This window comes from Salarias fasciatus, chromosome 22, assembly GCF_902148845.1.
Source record: "Salarias fasciatus chromosome 22, fSalaFa1.1, whole genome shotgun sequence".
NCBI lineage: Eukaryota > Metazoa > Chordata > Actinopteri > Blenniiformes > Blenniidae > Salarias > Salarias fasciatus.
The window spans coordinates 17263476-17283392 of record NC_043765.1 but is presented as its reverse complement, the minus strand read 5'-3'; the positions used below and the strand labels follow the sequence as shown (position 1 = coordinate 17283392).

The 19917-nt window shown below is 41.5% G+C and overlaps 1 protein-coding gene across 2 annotated transcripts in view; it reads right to left on the bottom strand.

Moving 5' to 3' along the window:
- csmd3b (CUB and Sushi multiple domains 3b) overlaps nt 1–19917 on the bottom strand; it is a 337669-nt gene that overhangs the window by 156311 nt on the left and 161441 nt on the right. For both annotated transcript variants that reach the window (XM_030120514.1, XM_030120513.1), the window contains exon 7: nt 7440–7647. In XM_030120514.1, coding sequence (XP_029976374.1) covers nt 7440–7647 — 208 coding nt within the window. The remainder of the gene's footprint in view (nt 1–7439; nt 7648–19917) is intronic.

The window sequence follows — 19917 nt, the reverse complement described above, 5'->3', positions numbered from 1 at the left end:
ATACACACAGGCAACAATATATCACAGCTGTGAGCACGAGCCATTCAAATAACAGAAAAGCCTGTTTTACCTGCTGTAAGAATACCATGAAAATATACTTTCTGCTAATATGTCACACTCTCCACTGATCACTCCTCCAATCACAGGATTTACTTGAGCCACAGTTGCTAACAATAGGCCAGAAAAACCGTACAATCCAAGCCAAATATATGTGTGTGTGAAGCCACCATCTTCCTCATTACTGACAAAACCAAAAAGGGGCTTTTGGATCATAAAGCTATGAGAATATTGTCATGTGGCCTTTGACTCAAAGGCCTGACTGCCTGGCTGTTTGTATTTAAAAGCTTGAGTTTCCCTCTATCTGCAGATACATACTTGAAATAAATCTGATATGTGTGTTTGTTTTTCTTAGTGTATGTGTGTGTGTGTGTGTGTGTGTGTGTGTGTGTGTGTGTGTGTGTGTGTGTGTGTGTGTGTGTGTGTGTGTGTGTGTGTGTGTGTGAGAGTAGCAGAAAAGGTGTGTGTTTGTGTTCAAGGTCACAGCTCCATTTCCGATTCGGGATGGTGCCACTATCCCAGCATCCTCTCTGCCAGCAGCATTGATTAGCACTCGGCAAGCATAACATCACTCACGCACACGCACGTGCGCGCGCGCGCACACACAAATACAGAGTCGCACATACACACACAGTTACCCACACATCTTTGTCTTGTGCACACAGCTCCTGTTCCATCGCTCAAACAAATGCTAATGCTCTGAGCGGAGCAGATTTTTCCTGCACGCTCACTCCAAAACATGCGAGGTGTTCTGATATTTATACACACTAAAAACAGAGAACAATACAAGAGCTGAGCCAAGCAAAAGAAAGGACCAATCCCAGCGTTGTACACAAGGAGTAAATGTTGATTGATGATGCTGGAGGAGTTGGGTTTATATCTCTGGGATGAAGCAGGACTTGTTCCAGTCATAAAGTACTGATGTGTCTCACTTCATTAAATGAAATAAGTTTGATCAACATATGTGTCATAGATGGAAAACGAGCTACTGTCATTGTTTTAGACTACGGCATAATCGTACTATCAAAAGGTACAGCACAAAATCTAAGAAGCGAGTGAAGAAACTCACATTCACAGAATCAATTTAATGACTATCAAGACTTTCTAATCACCACTGAAAGCCCAAAGCAGTCGCACCAGAGTAGTTAAAAACAAATTATGCCATGAACACACACAGGCTGTTTGAAAAAGTCATTCATCCAGTGATTTAATCCACTTTATTATTTCAGCTGATAAGTCTCGAAGGCATGACATTCAAAAACACAGTAAATCATAACACCACCGTCTTATTTTGTTGTCCAGGTCATTTTTCTATCATCTCATGTTAGTTTATATGGAGTGGCCTATTTCATTACAGTTGTGTGCCTATTTGTATTTATTCTTAATTTAAGAGTGGGACTTTATATTTGAATTAATAAATTATCTGTTTAATATCAGCTGTTGTGATTCTTCCTTGAATGAACACCAGTTGACCAAAGTCATGAATAAAATGTAGAAAATGCTTAGTGTATAAGAAAACTGTGAAAACAATTATCTTTCTTTGATTATTCAAATGATTTGGAGAAACAAATTACAGTGCATGAAAATATAAAGCATTCAGTAAATGAAACAAACTAAAATAATACGATTTCAGGTTTGATTTGGCCAACACTCAAGAATATTCCTAATAATTCGGTATTGTCTTGCAGCTGTATTGTTGCATGTTTGCTTTTGTGCTTTATGTGCTGCAGCACCAGATGTGATGAGCTGGCTTCCATCACAGGCCTCACAACACTACCACAATGGGGGAGGATGGATGGATGTGGGAGGAGGGAATTATTTTTGTCCACCAATCATCCAAAAAATATTTGTTGCATACACTTTTTATCCACTGAAACGCCACTGAAATGAGGGTGAACAGACGGAGAACAGCAAACATGTGATTTTAGAGTTTTCATATGCATGTATGCTATGTAAATGGGAGGAACAGTCTTGTACATTTTAGAGAGTGTGTGTGTGTGTATGTGTGTGTGTGTGTGTGTGTGTGTGTGTGTGTGTGTGTGTGTGTGTGTGTGTGTGTGTGTCTGCGTGTGTTCCGCTGTGGTGTCAGGGTAGCATTAACTGTCGGCTAAACCAACCCGCCTCCAGTGATATGACTCCGGGCGCTTGGCGACAAGCCTTCGACTCCATCTCCAACCTGACAAAATTAATGTTTAAGCCTCCTAAAAAAACAATTCCTAGACAAGCAAGAGATTGGTAAATGACAGACTTTGAATAGCCTGGTCCGCCATTACCATGAGTTTTGTGATGGGCTGTCAAGTCGGTGAAACTAACAGCTAAACTCTGAGCTGTTTCTTGCAGCTGTGTGGAAAGATTCCAAAAGAAAGAGATCGACATACAGATAGACACATAGGTAGATAGACAGATGCAGTGACTCTAAATGCTAAACTTGGTTTCGAGGACAAATGATTCTGAAACAAACTTTAAGTCTTTGTGTGTGTGGATGTGCACGTGTGTGCATGTAGTGTGTGTACAGTGCTACGCGAGAATTACAGGCGTCTAGTTCACACCAATGCACTTCTCCCGCAGGCATGAGCGCCGCCCTTCGCATACTGATCAGACATGTCTGCATGAGAGGAGACACTCCGGGAGCGTGCACGTTTGCGCACGCGCGCAGGGCGCGACAGTGGGTGTGTCTGCCCGTGTGTGAACAACACGAACGCGGGATCCGGCTCTCTGTGTCACTGACTGTGTGAGTGTGAAATGGCTGTTGACAGCGACTGCAGCGACTGATAAACACATAACAAATTCTCCCACAGACTAACACATTTGGAAAATCAGCCATTAGCTTTCTCTGCTAATTGCCATTGGAAATTAGCATTTAAAGCCGTTAGCTTCTTCCCCAAATTGCCAGTTTAAATTAGTGTATTAGCACTTTGTGCGGTGAGGCAATTTTTGAGGAATCCAGAAACACAGGTTTTTTTTTTTCCTTTCTTTTTTTTTTTTTTTTTAATAGGCTATTCTGCATCGAAAGGGTCACTGGTTTCACTGCGGCCAGGGAGTGGCGGAATGTCTTATACTGCTACATGCCAAGTGGTTAAAGAAAAAGCGCAGTTCACGCCAGTTTTCATTCATTTTCTTTCAGTTTAGATGTAAAATGACAATGCTATGGATACATTCCCAGGGGGATATTATTGGGTTTGAACTTCTCTTAAAAGTAAGCTTCCTCTGAAATCTTAATGTTTGGGTCTTTACTGTGTTAACAACAAATAAAGATCTCATTTGACGTGGTGATTTCAGTGAGTCGACTTCTCAGGGACACTGATTAACCAGCAAATCGTTTCTAATTCAGCTTCCGAATGTTTATCCATCTTACTGTCTTGTTTTTAGGTGTGAGAAGGTGTATCTGTTACGATAAACACAACTTCAACTGGACTACGTATTAAATGGAAACCAACCCGTTGAACACCCGTGTTTGTGTGTGATGCCACTTATTCTTATGTAGTTACACACCTACAATCATTTTAGTAAACCTGGTCCAAAGTTTTTTTGAAATGTTGTGAGATTCAGGACAGAGTAATAAAAACATGGCACACATAAATTCATAGGCATCAGGAAAGTATTCACACCACATCATTTGTCTGCTCCACTGACATGAATGCCTTTTATTTTTTTGTCAGTGGTAAAAAAGAAACAGATAAGCTCTAAAAGGGCTGCTATCTGCTTTGAGTGACAGTTACTAAAACAATTTTCCTACAACTGATATTTGAGTGACCCAAGAGAGTGATAAAAAAAAAGCCCCATGAAAAAGCGACAAAACCTATAAAACGGTTGTCACTGGTGTGAATTTCTTTCTAAATATGCAATAAAAGCAGATGCAGTCAGGTGTCTTTCTCTTTCATTGTTGTTTTTGTTTGCACACAGCATCTGGCCGAGGTTTTCGCTGTGCATGTGCCGCCTAGAATAGGCCTCTGGAAAACATTATTTTCAGAGGAGAAGAAAACTGTCAACAGGCTCCTGTCAATTTAACCAGAAACAGCTGGCTTGGCTTTCTGTCTGCTGAGCACTAACAGGAAAAATGGCATTCACTGTGGTGGAAGCTTCCCATCAAGCTTAGCTCAAAAGAGGTGATCCTTCCTCCTTCAATACCTACTTCTTCTTCTGAAGTTTAATATGTGATCTTGTCAAATGAGGTCAGCTTTTGACAAACTGTCTAGTGTAGGAAACATATTACAAAGATGATAAAAAGCTGCAATTTATTCACTGTGGTTCAATTCAAGGTATCTGGCTTTTCTAAATACAGTCTGCATGTTCTCAGTGTCTATTTTATTTATTTATTTATTTTTTGCTTTGGTAATCTGGATTTCTTTAACAATCCAAAGGTGTTTGTTAGGTTAATAACTGACTGTGAAGTGTGTCTTCATGAAAGGTCATGAATCACAGTAATCTGTCTCCTTGTTACACTTTAATATCATTTCAATGTGTCTCAGCTTTCAAAAGCCGTCATCACTCTGATAAGATGAGATAAATAAAGGTTGTGTACAAAGTTGGCGAATGTAAACTGTTTGTTTACAGAGTGATTTATTTTTGTCAATATCAAACTCCAGGAGCCTTCAAGAGGACAGACGGTACTGTAGAGAGAGAAAGGCAAACGTTTCTCATTAAATAATCGTCGACCCACGTGACAAATCCAACCCACAACCCACAAATCTACACTTAATTATGAACGCTTTTACATGCAATCAAGCACAAGATAGTTAGGCACAGAGAAGGACACGTTCACAACCACAAAAATAAACGAATGTGAGTGGTCTCCATTCCCTAAATTGAAGCTAACTAGAAAATCAATTCCATTTGATTTGCAACCACTTTCACCTCCTTCCAGAGCCACGGAAGAAGCAACGAATTGCTGTTCGACAAAGGCGGTTTACGGTTTCAAGGATGACGAGTTACTAATTGGCGTCGCAGATTTATGCAGGGGTTATCTACCTCTGCTCTCCAGCAGGTTCATGATAAGTTACTGAAGCCAAAGTGACGTCAGGTGGCAATTTGGCCTCAACGGAAGGTAAATAATGTGGTGCTTCTATGCAGAAATAGCAAAGAGAAACATGCTTTTGCATTTGAGAAACAATAAGAGATGCATTTTCTTTTTCATTCACGGAATCCTCACATGCATTTCCTCAGATCCCCTATAATGATCATTTCACATGTTTTAATGCAAAGCAAAACAAACATTATCCTATCGATATTCTTCTATAGCCTGCAGCAAGAAACATCATTCCTAACCTGAGGAGTCATGAAACTATGCACTTCCCTAGAGATCTTTGTCTTGTCATTGGAATTTTTCCCAGCACACATCCACATGATATCCTGACAAATGTATTAATTTACAAATCTATTTTTCATGTGATGTCCCTGAAGCCATTAGCCGGCCACAAGTTGTAAATTATCACGGAGAGAGGTGTTCTTGTAATGGGGTCACTTCAGCTCTTGCAGTTATCGACAGCAGCAGGTCAAGTCGGGACAAGTCTGGCTCCAGGCTGCACATCTGAAAAAACCACGGCCGGAGCATTGTCCCGGCTGATGGACGAGACCCCTGATATTTGAGCGTCAACAAAGTGACCTGAGCATGCTGGACACAACTCCAGACTTAATTCAGCAAGTAAATAACTAAACAGTAATACTTTGTCAGAGCCGAGGCACCAGTCAGGCTAAATCACACGCGACCCGCCAACACACCACATTTCCCCCCAAAGGCCAACAATCTAACTCTGAGCAATAAATATCGGTCGTAAATTCTCATAAGAAGGCAGTTTTTCATGGCAGTACGGGTTTGAATTTGCCCCCAGCTGAAAATCAAAGCCTGATACAGGCGGGGAGGCCTTGTGCATCTAGAAAATCCAATAATCACGTTCAGAAATTTAAATATTGCTTTCATTTGGAAACTGTGGCTTCTGCACAGACTGAACGCATGAAGGCAAGTGCCATAAACAACCAAACAGGAAAGTAATTTATCTTTTAGCTGAAAAGATTAATGACAGTGAACTTACTTGTGGTTGACTTTCTTTTTTTTGCATGTGTTTCAAGCTGATGTTACATTGCTAAAGCACTCGCAGTAATGCTAGACTATAGCTCAAAAATAACGATGGACGCTGTCCTCTCATTGTCATTCCGCATTAATTTTAGCCATATTCATAAAATAGGACACGCAATATTGATGATACGTGCCTGTTTTTCAAATGATTATCACACATAATTTTCTGCAACCTTTGCTTTAATTTGGAATGCAACACAAAATCCTCAAGACAGAGCAGGGCAGCGTGTGCACAAGAAAACACACCAACACTTTCCCTGGGAGTTACCTGGCCATGATTACTTCCAAATCAATTACACATGCACACAAACTAATATCCCTGACCATGATTAGATTCAGATTGGTAACAGCAACAGCAGTGGTTGATCAATACCCTAATTTAGCAACAATCGATCAGCAGCCAATGCGATAAAATATTGTTATGAGGGAACCATCTGCAAACACATGCAGGGCTGTAAAAAGTCGAGCCAGCACCGAGCACAGGGTAATTCTCCTGTGATATACGAGACAAATGCAGACAGACTGTACATGACACACACAAACAGCCGTACTTCAAGAGTTTATTTATTCATTCCTTCCAGAAAATGTGCTATACCTCCAGAACGAGAGATAAAACACTGTTTTATATCTGTGATAATGTTTTTCTTTTTATTGCCCATTCTCGCTGAAGTTCTAACTTATTTTTATCACCCATTCTAACATTTTATTATTGTACTCCAAGTGTCGGTTAAATTGTACAATAAACCCAGTGACTACGTGACTACTATGGCTTTTTTTGAAAATGTCAGATCCACAACGCCAATCAAATCGCTCACCCTGCTGTTTCTTTGGTCCCCCTCCATTTCTTTTACAGTATGGATTAAAACCAGTGGTCTTGCTATATGTTTGAAAGCTACACATCTCGCTCAGCGGGTCTCTTTCACCGTGACACCTCTGGTGTTCGACACAGCAAATCACTTCCTGCTGCAGACAGTCGGACCTGAGATGCTCTGCTGCGAGGTATCTCACTGGCTACGCCATTCGTAGCGAAGAATAACATGTTTTCTTAGTCAATCAAGATATATTGCTAAACCTTATTACCGGTGTGAATTATGTAGAATTGTATTTACTTATAATCAGTCTTCACCGTTGATCTAGCTGCTTGCCTCTTGCAGTCGGAGACGTGCCCTGCACACTGAACCCTGAGCTGTCATTCATTTCTCCACCGCATACGGGAGGAAGCAGACAGTTTCACCATTTCAACACAATAACAACAACAAAAACACGCGCACACACGCACATGTAAGATGCTGAAAGAAACGTGACTCACCAAATGGTTGGCGGTTCAGAGCCCTCCACTTCCAGGTAATCGTACTTTTCCTCTGTCTGAAAGTCTGTAAAGATGACAGAGATGGTGTCTCCGGGTTCGGCCAATAGGATCCAAGTACAGTCGGCTTGGTTACCATAGTTGCCGGGGTAACCGGGACTGGTCACCACCCCACTGCCGCCCCTCACAGTGCCCCCACATGTGTCCTCAGCTGTCAATCAAATCAGAGTGACAAATAGAAAACCTGGGTTAGGGAGAGGAGGAGGGACCGAGGGGCGGACTTTTAAAAATAAAATGTCTCGCTCTGGGATTGAATTTTCAGAGCTATAAGAAATTGGGTGAGTCAATAGATTTTAATCATCCACCAAATTAGCGATTAAATATTTAAATTTTAATATACCTGACATCATTTCTCAAACACTCAAGCAGATTACATGTCAGACAGCCCAAAAAAACCCAATTCTCTCCCTCTTGCAGGAGATCTTTTCTTGTTTGAGATCGTTTTAGTATTACACAAAGGCTCTTTTCTCTCTGAGTGTTATTTCGTGTTGTGAGTGTTAGAGATGGATGACTTTCTCATGACACATAAGAGGTCAGGCCATATTAGCAAACCATATTGCGAAAATATGGAGTTCTCAGGTCACATTTCATATATGGAGTAGATATTAAAAATACTCCTTGCATGTGCAGTGTGTATCTGAGCAGCCCTTAAGCTCATATACTGGAGCCGTCTGCCTTTAAGGCAACACATTCACCAGCGTGACGCTGCTTTCTTTGAGCCGGTTACGGGTTCGGCTGCAGTTCCTGTCACACTCAGAGCTGCTGTCCTCTCCTCCAATGGCAAATTCAGTTTTCTCCGCTCTCGTCTCCTCCAATCACTACCTAGGGATTATCGATTTGATTGATTCCCAATTGGCTGAAGTATGGAATAGGTCTCGCCAATGAACCTCTTGTTTGCTCTTGCAACATGTAGCGTGGGTGTGATAGTAGATTTGACTGCTTCTTTCTGTTACTGGAAATCACATCTGATTGATATCCTCACGTAATTGACAGTGGTGCTGATTACTCTATATAACAGATAAAGACACATGGATTGCGCTGTGCACACGGCATAAATTATACACATATAATTTATACAAATACACTCACTGAGAAAAAAAAAAACACAACTACATTGGACCTTTTCATTTCACTGGGACGATGACTGTGGGAAGTTATTTTAAAAGCTGTGCTCAATAGTTGCTTTATTACAATTCTACTGAGGTCTATAATTATATCAACATTTTCTTAAAAAAAAAGAGAAAAGAAATCCAATTTGCACAAAAAAACTGCATCTTTAAAGACGCAAATTGAATTCAGCCAGTGCCCCAGTGATGAAAGATACAATGTCGAACCTTTTTTTTTTTTTTTTTTCCGAGAGCGTACAAGTCCAGCTGTAAACGTGGTATAAATTATACCTGTATAATTTATAGTTATACATAGAAGAAGGAATTACTGTATGTAACACACTCTTATAACAGACATGCGTTTCCCAACAGAACAGTAAGTGCAATTTTGGATGACACGCAATTTGTGTCACTCCACAACACACTCGTTGATGCTGTCAGTATTTAGAGCAGACAGAGAAACGGCAGTAGTGTGTTGTCTTTAAACTGCACTCACTGATAACTTGAAAAAGACACATCTTTTATAAGAGTGCAGGCAGGCACTGTCAGGTGCACATGCACATCCTCCAGGCTCGTCCAGGCCGGGCGATGCCCCGGGGGATGCATGTGCACGCGACAGAGATAAAGTAGTGACCAAGCCAGACTCCACCCACAGGAGGGGGCGGCGAGAATAACTGTGGTCCCAGACTCACATCTACCAACAGATGACAACCGTTTGAAATGAACAGAAACAGGAACAAAATATATTGGGAATCGGACAGAACGCTGAGTAGAGACAGGAAATACACAGAGGCCGACAGGGGGGAAACAGAAATCAATTGGAAGATACAAATAAACGAAAAATGAAGGTAAAAATAGAGAATTAGACTCAAAGAGGTGAAGGTCCATACAAAGTATACCAAACAGGGAACAGAAACAACAGAATGAAACAAAAACACGTGGTTTGAAATGAAAGTTGAGGATAGACTGAGCCTTTATCAGTTGATCAGAAAGTAAATTTAGGAACAATACACGTTTCTGTCACATTAGAAACTCTGCCGAACCAAAAAAGTAAGTTGTGCATTGTCCAAAACTACAGGTGGAGATTTACTGACATCGTACAGAAAGACCTTATTAACTCAAAACCAATTTATATGTCTAAACACATTTTTATTTTTCATTGTATTTTACAGACAGACAGACAGACAGACAGACAGACAGACAGACAGACCTTCCAGAGCTCGACAGGTGAGAAGATTTGTGTAAATGACCTAACACCCTGAACCGAGACCTGCAGTGACCCCGTCTCATTTGCAAGAGAGCACTGATGCAGTGGACTGCATGAGTGTGTGTGCATGTGCACAAAAATGTGTGTGTGTGTGTGTGTGTGTGTGTGTGTGTGTGTGTGTGTGTGTGTGTGTGTGTGTGTGTGTGTGTGTGTGTGTGTGTGTGTGTGTCCACACTGCAGGAGAGAGCAGGGAGTGCTGCTCGCAGGATGACAGCTGTCACAGGTTTATCATGACAACAGCAGGTCGTCTGCAAGCAATGATGGACATACACTTTCACACACACACACAGACACACAGACACACACACACACACACACACACACACACACACACACACACACCCTCTAGCTTACTGATGTGCCGGTGACAGTTGACAGACAGGTGGAAAAGCACCAAGGTGCAAACGATGTGTAGCGACTTAATAAAATAATTGAACATGAAGTTAAAAAAAAAAAAATGATTTAAAGGAAAAACTGTGCTTTTGTTGAAATTACATGTATGTACATATGTATGTAATCTTTGTGCGTTTGTGTGTACATGCACACTAATTAGTTCAAGAAAGACAGAAAGAGACAAAAAATAGAAGACATTGGCGGTTGCAGTGAAGCTCGATGTGTGTGCGGTCAGGTTGAGCCAGCTAACAACAGCACAAGTGTTAGCAGCTACTTTCGGAGTGCATTAGCTGATAACTGCACCCGGTCAAAGGCAATAACTGGAGCTATAAGTTACTTTATTTGCAAGGACGTGGGCCCATATCAAGTTCTTCAAAATGCAGGATTGAGGCAGATTAAAGTGACTCTGAAACTGAGGAACACAATTGCTTGCTGTCAGTGTTCAGAGTAAAAAAAAAAAAAAAAAAAAAAAGCATCCCAACACTATATGATAAAAAGAGGCAGCAGCTCTCCACAAATGAGCTACTTTGCTACAAAAACAAACAACAGCCTCAAAAAATGCCTTTCAAAAAGAAAGGACTGCTGTCTTTGTGTGACCTTGGTAAAAAAAAAAACAAAAAAACAAACAAACAAAAAAACAAACAGCTAAATAGATGGATAGATTTAATGTTCAGCATAAGTTAATCAGCATCATGTTTGCATGAAAGTCTTGACTTGAACTTGAATCAACCACAGCAAACCTGAAAATCCATGTAATGACTGCATGTGATCGTTCGGCTGACACATGAGGCAATTAGCATTCTAGCTAATTCTGTTGTGTGTCACCGAATGGAGGCAAGGCTGCACCGCCGCCGCTTCAGCAGCAGCTGCTCTAATAAAAAGAGACATTTGGAGGAGGGGATGGAGGGACGGGGAGGGTTTCCTATAGCACCTTCTGTTAAATGGTTGCATGGCAGACTTGACACGGATCTCCATGTTGCACCTGCTAATTCCAGGTACCGCTTTGCCCCTGCGCCATCAATCACGCTGACACATCTTTGTGACAGTGTTAAATATTACTGCGCCTACCTGACATCGTTTTCTGGAACCATATCGGCCCTGTCTGTCTCAGCTGCATTGCACAATGAATATGCAACCATTAAAACAGCGACTGTGGAAATACACTTTTTCTTTTTATGTGTGGGGGAATTTCAGCTTCAACTTTTTGTGAAGAAACCACACGACATGAACTGAGATGTAAAAGGGAATTTAATTACATACAAGTCTCATCAGCTTTAAGCAGAAATCTTTAAATCCAATAAGCATTTAATTCAATCGCAGCTTGACTACAAAGGAGCACTAAGGTCACTGCGGCTTCCACCGACGCACACATAGAAAAAGGGATACAACAGAAACACTGCTGATTATTAAGTTATTTCATAACTGACTGAGAGAAATTATTAAAAAAAATTAGTTACCAATCATGTTAAGGTACACTCTCAATTACTGTGCAATTTTTTTTATCTATCTCTCCATCTATCTATTTATGCATAATTCCTTTGCTCTCGGTGTTTCTGTTCTGTCTTTATATTTTGAAAAAGATTGATTTGTGTCGTTCAGTTGTATCATTCCGTTTGTGCATTTGCATGCACAAGATTCAGCTCATGACCATAAATGAAGCAAATGATGGTCATCGTTCAGCAGCTCTCTCACGAGGTTCAGAAGCGGAGCGCGATCTGCATTTCTAACTTGTTTAACCTGTAACGCGTTCCAACAGGGTTCCTTCCTCATGCCACCATCACTGGGATTTAAACTCTGATATTCCAGAAGTAACCCTGCTGCTCTGACCTGTTGGCCACCACTACTCCATGTGCATGTGCATTCATTAATTATATTAGGGATTCAGTGTTTCAGAAAAGTTGTGTTTTCTCCAGTTTCCATGGAGACAGAGTTGGGGCAGTTTCAAATAGTTCTGCCTTGGGAACCATTTTCAAAAAGTTGCATTTTGAAATACTGCCCTATAAACATGTATTCTTGCTGTGAGGACAGAGTGCTAATGCATGTTGTCTTTTTCCTCATTTTTCCTCATGTTGTTATTTTGCTCATGTTAATCATGTTTGTCCGTGACATACAATGACGTATGTCTCTGGCAAATTCACTGCTGAGTTCAGTTCTTAGATTATCCGTGAACGGAGGCTTAAACGTTTGCCTTCAATGTAGAACTACTCTGTCTAAAATTCATTCAATAAAATACGAGATGCTGTATAATGAATGTGGCATGTCACAAATTAAATCTTTAAGATTTGATTAAGCATAAAGAGAAGAGCCTTGATTCAGATAAGTGCTTCCCATGCGGCTCCCGCTGCGAGGCCGAAGCTGAGCACATCTATAGGTGCAGTTCTGCTTTTAGGCGGCACAGCTGCTCTGTTCTCTACTTTCCTTTCAGACGGCAACCTGGGGAGGCTGAACTCATACTCGTGCCCCAGTGCACTGACCCACAGGAGGTGGGAAAGTGTGTGTGGAAGGTGGGGGCTGCATGTAACCGTCTGGGTGTGATGCAGTGTGCAAGGGTGGAGGGGGGTGGCAGGAGGCAGAGCTGGCCATGCTGCCGTCATTTCTTATCGCATCAATGGGCTGGTGTTGCACTTTTCTTTGCCTATCCGTCCCTCCCTGTCCTTCTGGGTTTTTTTCTCTGTAACACTACTACCATTTTTCCCCCAAATGGTCTCTGTTGCTTTCCCCTTTACTTCATTGAGATATATTTCTTTAAGTAAAGCAGTCAATTTCCCTCTCTCCTCCTCTCATTATTTTTTCTAATTTGCAGTTCTCCCTCCATTCCCCCCCTCACTCCTCCTCATCCATTCTCACCTCTCCTTCCTCCCCTTCTCACTCTCCTCAGCGCCTTCTCTCTCATGGCCCGGAGTGCTTTGATCACTCCTTCTTAGCCTCCTCATCCAGTCTCTCTCTCTCTCTCTCTCTCTCTCTCTCTCTCTCTCTCTCTCTCTCTCTCTCTCTCTCTCTCTCTCTCTTCCCCATCCGTTCATTCTGTCTTCCCACTGTGCTGTCATCAATATCACAGTCATCTGAGGATTCCTTCCTTATCCTTCTCTGTCTTGCTGTGTCTTTCTTTAAGATCTTACTCTCCTTGCATTACACTCTCCATCTCTCTCTCTCTCTCTCTCACACCCTCTTTCTTTTTCCTGCTGATTGATTTTATGTTTAATGGCTTTTCTGGCCTCTCCTTTCCACTTTCCGTTTTTCTCGTCACTTTCCTTGCTTCTGTCCCATAACTCTGTCCCCCTCCTCGCATCACATTGACAGGCAGATCACTATCAACATCAGATTCATACACACGTGGCACGCACACACGCACACACACACACACACACACACACACACACACACACACACACATGGATAGAGAGAGAGAGAGAGAGAGAGAGAGAGAGAGAGAGAGAGAGAGAGAGAGAGAGAGAGAGAGAGAGAGAGAGGCTTCAATCACAGACGACCCAGTGTGCTGTCAGCCTCTAAGGATTATGGGCCATCTACATCATCCTCTCCTCTCCTCAGTCTTCAGGCTGTATCCATCCATCCTTTTTGCTCTCTTATCTGCATCCACCCACCCATCCATCAGCCTCTAGCCCCCAACATACTCTGAAGCTGAATATATATTGCTTCCTTTCTTTCTCCCTCATCACTTCTTACATACATTACATACCTCCGTTTACCTGCCACGAGTGACCACAGAGACAAAGGTTGGGACTGTTGAACGTGTACACACAGATGATTTCCCCCCCCCTGAAGTTATTTGTAACAAATTGCCCTCCGATCTGAGCAGTCGCCTGGCATTCATTGAGTTTCACCTGCAGCTGCACTGTGTGTCACGCTGCCTGAATGCACCGAGGATGCAATTTCACTTTGCGGTCTCAATGTCACTTTCACCATCCAGTTATGCCAGGATGCGTTAAGTGGTTGGGGATGCATACGAATCTGATCTCACAGGGAACGCCATAAGATCTGCCGAACTAATGCAATCCGTGGGACTGTCAACAGAAGCAAACTTGGCCTCTGGATGCAACCCAGAGACAATAAGGAAAAACATCGGGCCTTACACATGATTGTATGTTATAATGGACATCATGTATAGGCTGCCTTATAAAATGCACCGAGATTTAAACTAAAACCACACAACGGACTGTTCCTTGCAGATCTAAACCACAAGACTATGTCCTGATGATCACCATGAAAGCAATTTAACAAGAGAGGGAGACTTAGAGCAAGCAACAACTGTAATTATGGTTTAAAGGAACTAACAACAATTGCATTAAATAAAAAAGAAGTGCAGAAATGGATATTTGCCAGTGAAGTAGTGGTCAGTAGAGTCTGTAACAGTCAAAAGACCCTGATTTAATTTGATGCATTTGATGCTTTTCAGTGTGGAGTTTGCAATAATCATTCCTGCATTGTGTGGGCTTTGTCCTGGTAATCCGATGTCCGGCTCTAAATCAAAGAAAATCTTGTTGGGCCATTCGATTGCAAGTGTTTGTGTAGGTGTGATGGCCCTCTGATGTTTACAACCGCACGATAGATTCTCACACTTTGCTTGAATGAAGAGTATAGTTTATAGAAATTCTAAGTATAGCTGGATGGGAGTGTTCATATAACCTCTAATTGGCCTGAACCTCCCCAAAAAAACCTACATTAAGGCATCACAGCTGACAGTGATCAAACAAATTTATCGAGTTGTTATTCATGTCGGTCTCAAGTGTCCCGATCATTGTTTATTGGGGTTGAGGTCAGGTGACGCTGAAGATAAGCGTTGACTGTGAGATCCACTCAGTACTCTGATCTTCAAGGGCTCCTAGTGAAGCTTTGAGGCCATCTCGGCTTAATTTCCTGCACCAGTGTCTCCACAAAGGAGCAAGTCAGAAGTCAAAGTATGTCTCTGCAGAATGGATTGGTAAAGTAGCACTTGGTCAGCAGTGTTCTGTCCAAGTTTAAATCCAGCAAAACACCCAGGAACCTGGAGATTCTCAGCATCGTGCTTCATAGTTCACCATTCTGCCACCGCCACACGTGTGAGACTGACTGAGATTTGTCAGTAAACAGAACTTATCATCAAATGTGAAATGTTGGCATGTCTGCATCCATTTTGGTCAATATTCCTGATTTTCTTTTTTTTCTTCCTTTTTTTCACAGCAAGAAGTGCAGGCACCACTTCTCTTTTGATTAGCACTACAGCGTGCGTAATATCATACTGGACTGCGTTTCGAGGGTGGCACTCAGCTTACAAGAGCACAAAACAAACGGGAATCTACCTTAAGGACTTTGAGGGAAGATGTTTGGTTTAATCTAGTTGTTTGGAGAATTATTTGTGTGCAGACTTATAAGTTGAAGTGGATATGATGCATAAAGGGAACAGTGTTTGCACCATCTGGCCTCATGTTCCTTGGCTGCAGCTCGGCTATGAAGCATCCTTGTTTTTGCCAAATGTAAACCCATCTGGATGCAGAATAAATTGTGACATCCATGGTGACATTTCTTTCTTTCTTTCTTTTTTTTTTTCATTCACTGCTTCAATGCTGATATTCCATATTCTGAAGACTTTCCATTGTATCTCCACAGAGCCATAATATTTCACTGCTTTAAAACAACGTTTATGTGTTTGGAGATGGACAGTAAGATGTAGACGATGTGGTTTCCTTTTGTGTGTGGCTTTGTGGGATTTATTTGGAAACGTGCATGTTTCTGTTAGGAAGCTTTAGCTTGTGACCACCGTTTGTGGGAGGCTCCCTCGGGAATTCAGGCATGAGCGGCTTTGTGGTTTTTGGCAACCACATTTTCTTTGGAAAACTAAAAAAGTTGATAACTGTCACACCACATTCAAGGCTGAAAAATACCCACATTCAACTTTGCAAGTCTTGCATGTGTCGTCTTTATAGCGATGACTGACTATCTTCAAAATCACGCTTTTTATGTCTTCATTTCTTCCCCTCTCTCCTCACAGATTGCTCATATTTTTTTTTTCTCCCACTCTGTTTGAAGCTTGTTAGAAACATATTGGTTTCCATCCTCTCCCTTGGCGGCATCAAATCGGAGATGAACCGTCACAGCGTTAGGGGCACACGCTCACCCACGGAAACCTAGTAACCATGCTGACCTTCAGCTCCTCCCACCATCTGTGCACAAATCAAAGAACAGATGCTGCCTGCCAGTCAACTAACAGCCTGACATTTAGACCAATTAGGGCAGAAGAGTGATTTAATGGTAGATCAACAGATTGAGCCCTGAAGAGTAAGGGCAGTGATTGATAAGACAGATTGCTATCATAATTATTATCCTAACGGTCGCCGTATGACCCTGACTAACTGAATCGTATGTGGGCTTGGTTACAGACAGTGAGATAAAATTTAACTGTGATCATACTGTGATTAGAAGCTTCCCGTGTTTGTTTCCACTGCAAGACTCTTTCACTTTTGTCAGAGAGCGATGGTGTCTGATAAAGTTTCTTTGCAGTTGCCCAGTGTCTTATGTCTTTGAAATCTTACAACAAGCAGACCAGTAATGTTAAGCTGTGACACTGTGTTTGGCCTTCATGGGTAAAGCTGCTTGTCAGCATACAGCCGGCTCATCTACTTTATGTTTATGTGAAACCGTAGAGCTTCTTGAACAAACTGCCAGTGAAGAGGTATGGCCTCATCCTTTGTATGAACCTCTTGACACAAAGTGACATTTCAAGCAGAAAAGCAAACAAAGAGAAAATCAAGTTCAAGGAGAGCATGAAGCAGGGTAAGGAGGAGAAAATACCAGACTGTACCTCTTTTGCTAGAATGCTCCAGAGCATAAGTGAGATGGATGAGCCTGGCATGTCTGTTTTCTAATCTGCCCATTAAATAGAGTTTCTAAATTATGAACTGTGGTGACAAACTGCCCGATATTGTGATATATAGGCATGACCTCTCATTCATTCACCCTCTCCTGTTCCTCTCTCGCTCCCCGTTCCCTCTCTGCTATTCCCTGTGCGTGGGTGTGTCCGGGTGTGTTCGCCCATCTGACAGTGTGCGCGAGTGTGCTCGCCTGTGTCCGTCCCTGGATTTGTGCAAATGTCTACCTATTTGAAAGTCCTTTCATCCGTGCGTGGGAGAGACAGAGTGAGAAAAAATAGAGAGGAAGAGAGAGCCTTGGTGTTGGTGAGTGTTAAATGTCATCCCTGACATCTTAAACAAATAGCTGCATACCGGGAGTTTAACGCATCGCGGCCCCGGCAAAACACATCCTCTTCTTTCCCCTCCTTTCCTCAACCACATTCAATTCTCCTCACCGTCCTCTTTTTGTCTGATGTAATTTAACTTTACTATATTACCCAATACAGCGGACATTCAAATCAGCCTAAAATATGAACTCAACAAAACCAAATGAAGATAAATGACCTCTAAAAATATTCTAAAACTCACCATCATTTATTGTTCAAGTTTTTTTTTTTTTTTTTTTTTTTTTTGAAATAGTTGAACCAGTTTAGAGGAAAAAGCTAAGTCATCCACTGATGTGATGCCACTGCTTCACACATTAAATGTCCAGAGAAGAACATCTGGGCTAATATATCAATAAACTCCAGTGTACTGGTGGAGCACTACCTCATTAATCCTCAACTAACTCAGTCCTTCTGAGCAGCGTGATCTGGGCCTGCATCGTCTGTATGCACTGAATGTATTTACAACCTTAAATCAATCTTAGACTTCCTTTTATTGGGCCTTCATTCTTCTTTTTGCCACATGGTAGTCTATCTCAGCTGTTTTGTTTGTATTTCTTCTCGTAGTTGTTCTTTTATTTTGACAACCACTAACATCCAGATTGTAAAACATCTGCCTTTAACTGACTAATGTCTGTAGTATATAGATAAATTAATATACATACTCAGAGAAAACACCTGGTTTTATGCATGTTGATGCTGACATTGAGCAATTGTATGATAAATCATCTCATTTGCAAATTTCACAAACAAAGCATCTATGCAAAGAATATCAATGCAAATATGTATTGTACCTCAGTCAAAGACATTGACATCAAGGACCTGACCAATATATTGATCTGGTAATGTCACAGAACCAAATAAAGTTAAAACCATGCACAACCTTTGCAGCTTAGCAGAGGATCTGGGATGAAATCACAAGAAAGATGGACGGAAGACGAGCTGTTGGCAGCAAGTAGTACTGGCATCAAAGCGACTGTGAGGACTGACACTTCCAAAGGCTGCTGAGAACACTTGTATGAATATGCTTCGATGTGCACAAGAAAGCCTCAGAGAGTACCTTTAACTTTCATTCTGTGTGAATAATAACGGACTCCAAAATAATTACTGCATAAGGGAAGACATGGAAATGATGAAACAAAATAAAAATGACAAACCATGAAGTAATGTGTCTTTCTAAAAAAGGAATGATTAGATTACTGTCACCAAGCACAGTCACAGAAAAAAGGTACTGTGGCAGAGAATTTGATAGTGAAATGCCACATGTCTCCAGTGATGACAGCCTCTCAGAAATGCTTAGGAGACAAAACCTATAGTGGCCACTTCCATACAGTTTGTGTCAAGTCATCTATAGTCAGAACAGACCTGAAACAGCAAAGACAGCCGGTCCTGACACAGATCAAGCCCAGACGTACGGTCAGATCAGTATGTCTGACGACATCGGGTTGGCATTTTGCCCTACATAATCGATACATCCGTTTGGGATGCTGATCAATACGGGGAAGAAAAAGTCAGCAAGCCGGTCGCATGTGAGAGTCTCCAGTCAGCCACATCAGCTGCTCTCAACATGAAGCGATGACCTTTTTTGATTTCCATCTTCAATAGATTACAAGAGAAAATGTACGTGTGGTGAAGGAGCAGCGGATCGATAGCGTTTACACTGAGACGCTATTCAATCAACATGGTTCCTGGAAAATTCTTCCAGGCTGTGACTGTTTCTTTCCAGTTTATCTAACGACTCTCTGAGTGAGTGAGACGTGCTTTCTTTATGATCAGGCCTCACAGGTCCGGCTGATCATCGAGGGTGTTAAGGAATATTTTCCAATTTATGATAATAGTTTGACCAGTTTTGACCCAATCAGCCGAGTGACTGCATTGATAAATTGGAGGCTGATTCGATGAAGCCTTTTTGACCCCTGTGTTATCAATATGTTTACCGTGATAAGATAAAAAAGGGCAAAAAGAAGCTGCTTACAAATAGGAAAGAATCCTTATCAGCTTATATACAGCGAGTTATATCACATGATCCTGTTAACCCTCTGAGGTTATTTGTTATTTTTTCCTGTTCCTGCGTTCGCAGATGTGTTTATCTGAATTTATTTACAACAAAGCAGGAAAAAGAACGAGTGATCAGACACGATAAAGGTAGACTGAGATAGAAAGGACAGACAAGGAAGAGAAGCGGGAAGGGGAAAAGTGGCGCATCTACATTCACTTTCAGGTTCTTGTTCAATTTGTCTTTCATAGGCAACAACGTATAGTGACAGAATAAAAGTGATGGTGCAACAAAGATATTATGCTATTATCCATATTTACTATTCTGTTTCTTTTTAAAGCAAAATCATATAATGTTATCTTTGAATATAGATAGATAGAGATATACAGACATAGATATGTAGCTATATCTCCATACTCCAAAAGTAGGAG